At 43.6% G+C, this 11,317-nt stretch overlaps 1 protein-coding gene across 5 annotated transcripts in view; it reads right to left on the bottom strand.

Annotated features, from left to right (window-relative positions):
• Positions 1 to 2,593: 2,593 nt before the first annotated feature.
• ST3GAL5 (ST3 beta-galactoside alpha-2,3-sialyltransferase 5) overlaps positions 2,594 to 11,317 on the bottom strand; it is a 49,494-nt gene continuing 40,770 nt past the window's right edge. For all 5 annotated transcript variants that reach the window (XM_081068973.1, XM_081068977.1, XM_081068974.1 and 2 more), the window contains 2 exons: positions 10,995 to 11,153; positions 2,594 to 8,709 (listed from right to left, as the gene is read on the bottom strand). In XM_081068973.1, the coding sequence (XP_080925099.1) occupies positions 8,461 to 8,709; positions 10,995 to 11,153 (408 nt within the window). In that variant the 3' untranslated portion in view covers positions 2,594 to 8,460. The remainder of the gene's footprint in view (positions 8,710 to 10,994; positions 11,154 to 11,317) is intronic.

The following is an 11,317-nucleotide window of genomic DNA, read 5'->3' as shown; positions in this document are numbered from 1 at the left end:
CCGGACTCTAGGAACCCTGTGGCCCACTCTTATGGCCACTTCTTCTAGCATCAGACAGTTTATTTTTATTAAAGAGAAGTTGCTGTGTGCTGGGGCCCTGCTAATGCCCCGGTTAACAGACAAGAAGTCCAGAGAGGGGCTGTGACTTGTCCCAGAGCATCTATGGGTGTCATGACAGAGGTAGGCAGACCTCCTCGCCCCTGGGTTCCTGTCCCAGGTTCTCTCTCCAGCCCCCCACATCTCCCAGAGACAAATCTGGAAAAATGGCTGGTGGAATCCCAGGTCAGAAGGCAGCCTGGAGGGTTGTGAGACACACCAGACCAAAATCTTCAGCACCACCTACTTTTGAGTCTTGCCCACAGTGAAATCACCTTCCTCGGTTTTCCCATCCTTTCTTTCCACTTCCCCACCCACCACATACCTCATTCCCTTTCCACTTGCAGCCACTGATGTTTTTCAGAGCAAGTTGGATCAAATGAGTCCCTCGTTAACACCCTTACCTGACATTTGTCTTAACCTGGCCTGCGGGGGAGGGGAGCCTTCATCCCTGCACCTGTACTTGCCTTTTGGATTTGGTCTGATAAAGCTTGTCATGCTGTGTCGCCTCAGCAAATCTCTTTATCCTGCCAGGAATTCTCCTCCCCACTCTGCCCCTCAACTCTTGGACCATCGCTTTGGCCTCAGGCTGACATCCCTGACAGCCCCTTATGCTCCACGGCGTCCTTTCCCTTTGCTATAACACCTACTAGTGTCATGTTTCTTTTCCCCTCTAGACTGAACTTCAGGGTGGTAGGACAGGGTCCATTTTGTTTATAGCCATGGTCTCTGAGGCTCTCGGGCCTAAGATTGACCAGGCTGGCAGAGCAGGAGAGGAGCTGGTGCCAGGTGGCACAGGCCAGTGTCTGTAGGACAGCCCTGCTGGGGACTAAGATCCAGTCAAGTGTATCTGCCTGGCATTGTGGGCAGAGCATCAGCTGTTTTCAGCATTTGAACAAATGTTGTTCGAAACAGAATGTCTGCCAGAGCCACAGAATTGAGTGTCCTGCACAAGGGCGCCACTGTCAGCCTCACGAACATAGTCTAACACCTGGTATATTGTAGTGTGTTTGCAAATAAAGCAATTGCTGGGTTTGCTTTCAGTTCCATATTTTGTGTGAGGGCATCTGGAGCGGGTAGCTCTCCGCATGGCCTTTTCCCCCGACCTAGTCGGAGCTCTCCCAGAGTTAGGACCAAGAGACCCTTGGCTGGCAATGAGAGCAACACGGAGGGACCCACAGAGCTGAGGCTGGACACTGAGGCCTTACCTGTATGAGCTGTTGGCTCACAGGAGCAACACTTAGAAACATTTCTCTCTGTCCTCTCTCTTACAACAGTTTTAAGTGGCTATTAATAGAGGTTTTGTATTTTGCAGGGCTAAATACAAGTTTGTTACACAAAGGTCATATCTTCTCTTTATTCACAAAGAGACTTCAGAAAGGCTAAATAAATGAAAAATGATCTAAATAAACATTTCTTCTATTTCATATTTCAATGTTAAATAGTATTTAAAATCTTAACATCTTTTTCCGGGAGTATTCAAAATTGGAGTCCTTGGTTTCTGAAGGAAGTTTTGACATCTGACAAATAGGAACAAAGTCATGGTCCTTGCCCCTTGTCACTTGCCAGAGTCTCCTCGATCACCAGCCCAATTCTGTCATCTTCCTGAAGAGGAAGGATACTTTCTGGTGGGAGGAAAGCTACATCAGTGTTCATGCTCACAGGATGTGAGCAGGGCTGGGGATGGCAGAGAACGAAGAGGGGAAGAAAATCAGGGCTAGCTCTCTATGAACAGTGGTCTGGGGAAAATTTTGGAGACTTTGAAGTCACTGCAGGCTGAGATGGAAGTGGTCAGGAGCACCCTTAGTAAGAGTGACTCCAAATGTATCTGGATCAATATTTTAAAAAGCACAAAATAGGTCCCTAGAAATAAGTATATGAAGCAATGAGTATGGGGATTATATTGTCCAAAGTAACAATCAGGATACTTGACCTGCTGATTAGATGGGGTAATTGGAACTGAGACTGCACACTCCTTCCAGACGAGGGTGCAGGCTCGTGTTAGGAGCCCTAAAATGAAATGCTTGTCTGTGAAGCACAAAAGGTTGCACCAGGTGGTTCCTCCCTCCGTCAGTCTTCTGTGTGACTAGTGGTGGCCAGGCTGGGAGAGTAGGAGAGGTCAGCAAGAGGACAGAAGCTCTGTCCCTTCTGACCGCTCCTCAGCTCAGGCCCTGGGTTCGCAGTGCATACATGTTCCTATGTTTAGGTCTGGTTTGCAGAGAAAAGTGACACAGATGAGCCACAGGCAAAAGATGGGAAGGGAAAGCCACTGCTGTGATTTTCCACTCTGCCTTTCATTGGACAAGACTCTTGGTTTAGACTAGACTCTAGTTTTGCTTGTTGGGAGTGTGTGTGTGTTTTGAATCTCACTCACTCTTCATGTTGCATGTCACACTGAAAGAGAAAGCAGCTCCAGTGCAAAAGCTGTCAGGTCTTTTGTCCACCATTATTTTAAAGATGGGGCTACATAGTCCAAAATGATCAAATATTTAGCATTACCATCTTTTAAAAATAGTCTTTATTGAGTAAAATATGTATAGCCAAAAAAAAAAGCAGACAAATATATAGATACAACAGAGGTATATTATCTTGGTTTCCAAATTCCATATAATAAGTTCACTATGGCTGCCTTGAATACAAAACATAAAGCCTTTGACGCAGGAGCTTTCCTGTTACAGTCTGAAACCCCAACCCATACCTTGATGCACCTTGGCAGGCCTTTTGTGTTCTGAGCACCTGATTTTGATGTCTGTGTTTGTGGGGTTCCCCACACCCGACGAGCAATGCTCAGACACCAGCAGGGTGTCAGGGCTCAGTTCTGACACTATTTATACCTGGAGATAGCATCAGATTCCACAGGCTGAGGGCTCAGTCCTACAAGACTGCCCCCACCCCTCGTTTAAGATGCCAATTGCAGGCTTATGTTTCTGACAAACTGGCTACAAACTGGAGGTTCCAACGGCCCCCTCCAACACAGGGTGCCAGTCCCAAGGCTGTAACCTGTACTTCTGACTGACTGGCTATAAATTGGAGGTTCCCAAGATTCCCAGCTTGGGTTTGATTAATTTGCTAGAGCGGCTCACAGAACTCAGAGAAACCTGTTACTAAACCACTGTTTACTGTAAGAGGATATAACTCAAGAAGAGCCAGATGGAAGAGAAGCAGAGGGCAAAGTATAGGGAAAGGACGAGCTCCTTCCCTGTCCTCTCTGCATGTACCACTCTCCCTGAATTGCCTGGTGTTCACAAACCCAGAAGCTCTCTGAACCCAGTCCTTTTGGGTTTTTCTGGGGGCTTCATTACATAGGCATGATAAAATCCTTGGCCACTGACGATTGATTCAACCTCCAGCCCCTCTCCTCTCCCCAGAGGTCAGGGGATGGGAATAAAAGTTCCAACCCTCTAATCAAGTGGTGTCTCTACTGGCAACCAGCCCCCATCCTTAGGTGCTTTCCAAAAGTCATCCTTCACATAACAACACATACCTTTATCACTCGTTACTTAGGAAATTTCAAGGGTTTGGGGAGTTCTGTGCCAGAAAAGGGAGGACGACCAAATATATATTTCTTATTAAAACTCACAACAACACAGCAGGTATTTGAAAAGACAAGGTGCACACCTGTTTTGCGAACTTCAGCAATAAGCTGGTTTTCCAAAATGTATGGATATGTATACAGCTATTAAACAGGCCTATTCAGCTTTTGGCATATTCTTTTAAAGTATTATTTAAGTCACCAGGATAAGTACATAGAGAAAAGGTGACTGTTCATTTATTGCTTTAGTTACCTGTATTCTGTTCCTCTTAGCATAAAAGACACTCTTCACCCAGCTTCGAGACCCAAGAGCTCTCCATTCCGTTCAATCTTAGACCATCAGCTGCCCATCTTTAAATTCCATTAAAGATATCAAATCAAAAGCATATTTATTTAATGCCAACAATACCTGTAGTCAAGGCCTTGTTAATAAGTGCTATACTTGGAATAAAGTATAAAATTCTGTCACTTAGATACAGATGTAATCTCAAATTTTCATTTCTTTAGGGCTGATGGGTCAATTTCTTCCCACCCTAAATGAGCTTGCCTGATAGGGTACCTTGATACGTTATGGGTAACCACTTTTGTATTTGACTATTGTTCTTAATTGCCCCTCATTGCACACGCTCTGTCCTTAGTCATCTGTCACATTCATGTTACTGTCTGGTAACTTAGAGTGGTCTTTCAAATCAAGGATCTAACCAACATTTTAAATAAACTCATCATTTTTAATATCAATTTTTCTTAGAACTGATCTCATTTTCTTCGATAAGTCAAAAGTCATAGGCCAGGTAACACAGCATACTGTGGAAATCTATTGCTCTTTTAGAAGATACAAATTGTTAGTGTACAGTTATTAGCATTGCTGCTATGAGTTATCTACTGAATAGTTAGCTTCTTTAATGTCTACATTTCCTGAAAATTTACTTTGTTACATTTCCAGCTGCACAAAGGCTGTAACATATGCCAAATCTTGGAGGGCAGCCTGACACCAATGCAACACTTGACATTTCACTTCCTGTCTTCCTACATGTTTTGTTTGTTGAAGCAGCTCACTGGAAAAACCTGCTTTTAAAAAAGTTAGAACTAGTTTTATAGCATGTTATTTACTCGTGTTGCACCATAGCCTGCTGATATGGATGTTTTTCTTCTTGCTAAATGGGTTGAAATTTAATATTGGAAATTAGTCAAATCTAATCATTCTGATAATGCAAGTCAAACTACTAAGATTGCAATTTCCTTTTGGGGAACATTAATTTTTAGTCAATAAAATTTGAGTGTGCATGTTTAATGAATAGTTCGCCTTCCCAATTTACTCCCGTCTTATCCTGAGTGTTGGTTGTAGGCAAATACAGATAAATACCATATTTTGAGAACACAAATCCATGCTGTCTAAAAAGATCTTGGGAAGTACAAAAGGAGAGAATAGATGCATTAGGTTGGGCCAGGGTGTCTTGACCTCCAGGGAAAGGGCAAGGAGACCTGTTTTTGGGTCTCCAAAAACAGGTCTGTGTCTTGGACCTGCTTCCCTTGTCTGTTCTGGTCTGAGAGCTGAGTGTGTCGCCATCTGGGATTCCTCCATGATGGAGGGTCAGTGCCTGGGAAGAGGGCATTGGTCGCATGGGCAGCAAACACAGGGTCCTCTGTTTGAGGGCAATTTAGTTACCATGTGCATGAATAAAAGGCCCGGGTGTCACATGGTTCTTGCTTGCTACTCAAGCACACTAAAAGCTCACTTCATTCTGAGGCAAATTCTGCTAAATCACAGGTACTCTTCCTTTTCTTCTTTTTTAATAGGCTTCACTGAAGTGTCCGGAAAAAAAAGATGAAAAAATAACTTATACTTGGATGCTGTAAACCTGCCAAGGGGGAGACTAAGTCACCATTTCTTAATCTTCCTACAGCGCTGGTCTGACAGGTTCTCTGTCAGACAATAATTAGACAAATTCCAGAGTCCCTTTCATATCAAGTCACAAAGCATGGGGGTTAGAAAGTAGCTAAAACAGAGTGGACCTTGTTTTTAGAAATCTAATGACCTGGGGAGACTAGAGTGTGACCACTTCTTTTTCTTTTACAACTAAGCCCCTGCCACACAAACCGGACTGACAGCTGATGGCCAAGAGGTTCAACACAAGCAGTTTAGCCAAAAAGCTGGTTTGACAACTTATTTTAACCAGTGGGTCCAACAACTGATAAGACCCTCTCCTCCCAAATCTGTGGAAAGACATTGTCAATGCCTTATTAACACATTCTTGGAAATGAAAAAAACAAAACAACAGAGTGACACAAAAGGGGCAATGAAACACGAAAAGTAACACCTAGAATATAGGAAGCTGTATAGATCCTAATTTAGCTTTGCCTAAAAACATGAGACATGTCTCCAGGAGGTACCCATCCCAGCCCCAGAGCATTTTTCTAAGGCCAGCCTAGGTTTCTGGACAGAATATGCTCTCTGAAGGCGATACAAACAAAAACGAAAAAACCCCTAACGTTCACTGATACTTTCTATGGCTCAAAGTTCCCATAAGAAGTATGTTAAAATACACAACACGTATAAGTCGTCCTAGGTTGCCTCAAAACCAATGACGATAACCACCTCAGGGGGGTGTGCGCTGTGCCTACAAAGCCATAGGAAGTTGCAAGAGTGATGGCCAAAACCTCAGCTACTGGGGAGCAATCTCATGACAGCCTGAAGCAGACAGCCAGGTCTATTTTCAGAAAAGCCAGTGTGTGGGGAGGGTGGGGGTAAGGGAGGAGCAACTCTGCAGCGAAGAAGAAACTTCTAATAACCACCAAAGTGCTAAGGTTCTTGAAGGAGGCGTCTGATCAGCTCCAACTGGCTGAGGGACTCCATAAAAGGTCTTTGAAAAAAATATGCCTTTTTATTCAGTTAGGGCACTTACTGCCTGCTAGTAATGAAAAGTTGAGAATTGTGGGTAAAGCGATAGAAGGATGCAAAAACGGACGTGCAGATGAGGAGGGGCAGGGATGGACGAGGCCTGACGTGTGCTGAAAGCTGACCAAGTGCTGGGCATGAGCTAGCTACACATTTCTTCGCAGCCTTGCAAGGACATGAGTCCACAGGAACCCATGAGGGTGTGCTCACAACGCTGGGAAAGTGGTCTGAGGAAGTTACAAACCCTGGCTTTAAAAAACAGAAAACAAATTCAGGCTTCCAGTAGCCCCTGAAGGATGAGCAACCGGAGATGCGTGGTGTGGGCCTGGCCCTACCTCAGTCACAGGACAGCTGTGGACCATCTTTCCAAGTCTCAATCTTTAAGTCATTTAACTGGGGAGAATTTTTAAAGCATTTTCTCTTAAACAGTAGCTTATAAAGTAGAAAGCAAAATCCGTAGAAAATTTGAAGACACAAAACCAGAAAAATATTATTTTGTTACGTTGGCCACTCTGGGCTTGAGCCCTGGAGATCCAAGGGACTCTGGTTGAAATGCTATGACTTGGCTCCCTGACCTGCAGCATATGGAAGACAGAATGGGCTGGGCATCAGAGCTGTACTGGGGCTGCAGGAGCAGTTAAGAGAAATGAGGATTGAGGGAGGGGCAGCAGCAGGAGCAACGGAGAGACAGAGACGCAGCTGCCGGCAAAGTCGAGAGCAATTAAGAGACAGAAGCTAGAACAAGCCTGTTCGCAGGGAAGAAGCCAGCAACACCCAACATGTCTCCAGAGGAGCTCACAGCTGTCTGGGAAGAAGCCCCTCACAAGACAAGGCAGCTTTCATTCTCAGTCCCTCACTGGTCTCCATCTAGCAGCGTCCACGGACATTTCAGGTAGACTCATAAACTTGTTTTCTTAAAAACAAAAACACTCAAATTAACTATACTGTGAGAGCTCCTCAAAAAACTTTTATTCTGTTTTTATTTATTTATTTTTTTGGACCAGCACACTGCCTGGTACACACTGCCAGGCAGCAATTCAAAAAAAAAAAATTTTTTTTAAATACGTAATTTATAACACTGGGAAGGTTTCATTTCAGTGTTTGAGAAAATGTGGTTATTCTTGGAAAGAGTTTATACTTTCACAACTCTGCATAACAGAGGCTTTGTCCTAATTTGTATAAGTCACCTCAGACAGACAGTAGAACACCTTAGATTAACATTTAAGTGCTTTGGAAGGGTAGTAAAAAACTCTCAAGAAATTCAAGAGTTGTAACTGCAGGGAAGACGGCGGCTTCTGCAGCCCGGGGCAGATTCGCAGTACTGACAGGGCAGGGGAAATGTCTTCGGTGTCTCACCCGGACCGGGTACCTCCAGGACAGTTCCCCTGCTTGATTCCTGCAAGAATTCAGGCAGGAGGCAGACCAACGGAGAGAGACCGTGAACTTCTCCAACCGGCTCAGGCCTCACACTGCAGCGTGGCTAAACCAGTACCCGCTGTTTAGCTGCTGTGCACATCATCCTGAAAGTGCCTCCGACATCTGGCCCACCACAGAGAGGACCAGAACCAGGATCGGGCATTCTGACCTTCCTTCTCCTTCCACGTAATTACCTGAAGTTCTATGTGTACTAGACATGGGCAGAGTTTTTACAAATTAAATAACTTTCGTAAAATACAGTAAAACATCATGACATACAATTCTCTTTGAAAAGTCTTTCTAATTAATTTACAAAATTTTGTGCAAAAACAATGACCTCAAATAAATAGGGAGAAAAAAGTGGGAAGAACTAAACAATTATTTTTGTTGTTGTTTTTTAAATTAAAACTTAAAAACACTAGCTGCACTTCAAAGTATTTGCAGGATGAAATGCATCAAGAAGGCCATGAAAAACAGCCCTCAGAGTCAGAGTTGCATTTTCAAGTGAGGTTTTCTGTGTTCAAAACTCACAATGGACGCCCCCGCTGAGGTCCTTCACCACACCCTCTTTGACCAGCTTTAGGAGCAACCTAGTCTCGGTTGTCACGTTATGCATGGTCTGAAAGTTCATGGCAGCCATGCAGAGATTGTCAAAGTAATGCAAAGGGGTTTTGGGTTGATTGAGGTCATATCCAAAGCCTGCCAAACTGACTTCATCACATAGATGTGTGGCTAAGACAACCGCAATGACACCAATTGTGGGGACATTCTGAAAAAGAGAAAAGACAAAAGAGCCTAAGCACAAGTCATTGTTTCCCACGCAGCAAGCATGCCATGCCACATAATAAAGGCTGCACTGGGGGCTGCAATTTTAAACATCACACCATTTTATATGTCACCGAATTCTAAAGTTTGACTTCCCATTCAATTCAGGATTCTATACTCCAAAACATGGTCTGTGATGTGAATTCTTTTACCACCAAGAGGCAGCCTGGCAGTTCTTGCACCAAGCTAAAAGGTGTTTTCTTCTTATACTTTGAGAGTATTTACTGCCATATGTATGCTATATTTCCTCCCACTTATTTTGTGTTCTAACTTTTGCTTCTGGTACCTTTCGCCATTCAGCAATTTCATATTTTATATAATCAAGTTTGTCCAGTTTTTATTTTTATTTATTTATGAAAAAATTTTTTTTTATTAGGAAACAGTGTGGTTTTCTAAGACTCATCAGCTCCAAGTCAAGTCGTTGTCTTCAATCTAGTTGTGGAGGGTGCAGCTCACTTGCCTACGTGGGAACTGAACCGGCGACCTGGGTGTTATGAGCACTGTGCTCTAACCAACTGAGGCAACTGGCCACCCACTGGCGGCTTAGCTCCAAGTCAAGCCATTGTTTTCACTCTAGTTGTGGAGGGCACAGCTCACTGACCCATGTGGGAATCGAACCACTGACGTTGGTGTTATGAGCACTGCGCTCTAACCAACTAAGCCAACCAGCAGCCCCAAGTTAGTCCATTTTTTAAAGATTACTCTTTAAAATCTACAGCTAAACAAATGAGCATTTGCCTATGCTTAAAAAACAAACCACTGAAATTTAATAAAGAAACAGTTTAAAAGATACAGAAATCTAAAAATATTGAACAATACCTAACTATTAGGTTGGTGCAAAAGTAATTGTGGTTTAAAAGGTTAAACATTGCAAAAACTGCAATTAATTTGCACCAACCTAATATATTTACAGCAAAACATCTTTATAACTTAGTTTAAGAATCTTGCTAAAGTCTGTTTAAGTCTTCTTTTTTTAAACTGTTTTGTTAAAAGTGATGCTGTTAGATTAAAAGTTGTTAAGTCTGTGTTCAATGGTTAGGAACTACATGGCCTGTGGGCTTGCCATGGATGGAGAGGCAGGAGAGGACCAGAGGGGGCAGAGCACCTGAGGAAAAGCGCGGCCTGCTGGGAGATGAGCTTCAATACTGTGAAACGTCTCAGGTAAGTTGGGTCATCAAGCCTGAGGCTGGAGCCAGAGCTCAATTTAGCTGTCACTGATCACAGTAAAGAACTAGGTTTTGTTTTCAAGGAGACTATTAGGTGTTTGTTTCCCTCAATAACCACAGAATTCTTCCTTTAAAATTTACACAGTTGTTTGCAAGAATCTTTATACTTAGAATTTGATTCATAGGGCAAATAGAAGAACCTGCTAATCTGCCTATCGGTTGACCACACCTAAAAGTCTAGCTCAGTGTTTGCAAACTGTGACCCTGACCAGCATCACTTCCTGATATATCTCAGGCCCTCAGTGTGAGCTGCAGCCCCCACATTTCAAAATTATTCACTTTCCTTTACATGTAGAGGTTTCGCTCGAAGTTTTGTTTAAGAGTGATTTCCTGCTTTAAAACAAAGCTTAAAGACACAGGTCTAGTTATTCAGATGATGAAGAAATAGGAACTAAAGGACTCTCCACCCCCTGGTGGCAGCACAGGCGAATTGCAGGTAAAGAATCAACTGCAGTGAACACCTTGGAGCTGAGATTCTCAAATTAGGCTATAAAATAAAATCGCCCCAGGAACTCTGAAAATCCCAATGTATAGACCACAGCACAGACCAGTTAAATCAGAATGTCTGGGTGGGACCCAGGCATCAACAGAAAAGCACTGTTCTGGGGGCTGATTTTATTGACCACTACCTATAAAGTGATGATAAATGTCAATTCTCACCTGAGTGGCCCACAGAACTTTCCAGACCACTACAGTGCCTTTCAGGATCCTGCAATTAGTTACACTGAGTTCCGAGTAAGCATACCTTAAATAATATCTCGGTGACCTAAGTGTTAATGTGCTGACTACTCTAAAGAGATGAGTCGCCGGAGGGAGGGCCAACTAAACAGTAAGGCCCTGAGGTGAAGGTGCAGAGCGGTGAACACACATGGAGCATGCGATCACAGTGCAGGTTTCCCTACTGAAAGGTACTTCTGGGGATACACTGAGCCTAACTGAAATCTGTACGGATGTCACCGCTCCAACGCAGAGAATAGTTAACTTTCAGTAGCAACACAAATACCTTATCTCGGCCCCAGAACCTTGACTGAGGCTCTGAATATTGCAGGATGTCAAAGGCAGTCTCTTTGATAATGACTGGATTCAAAATCCTGAAATGTTTTGGCTGTAATGGGATTTTCTCTGCCACCTGCTTCCAAAAGAAGAGTCGCACCCAAAATGGCTAAGGAAAGAAAGCAAATAGTCATGAGGGGTATTTAACAAAGTTATCCAATTAGTAGACAGTGAAACTGCAACCCCTCATAATCAGGCCACGCTGTGGCTGTCACCCCGTGGCTGTCAACCCTAGTGAGCATGCATTTGCGGCAAAGTCACAGATCTTTGCAA

The sequence above is a fragment of the Rhinolophus hipposideros genome, assembly GCF_964194185.1.
Source record: "Rhinolophus hipposideros genome assembly, chromosome: 12".
In the NCBI taxonomy this organism is placed as follows: Eukaryota; Metazoa; Chordata; class Mammalia; order Chiroptera; family Rhinolophidae; genus Rhinolophus; species Rhinolophus hipposideros.
Note: the sequence above shows the minus strand (reverse complement) of the source record. Positions and strands in the feature narration are given on the sequence as shown.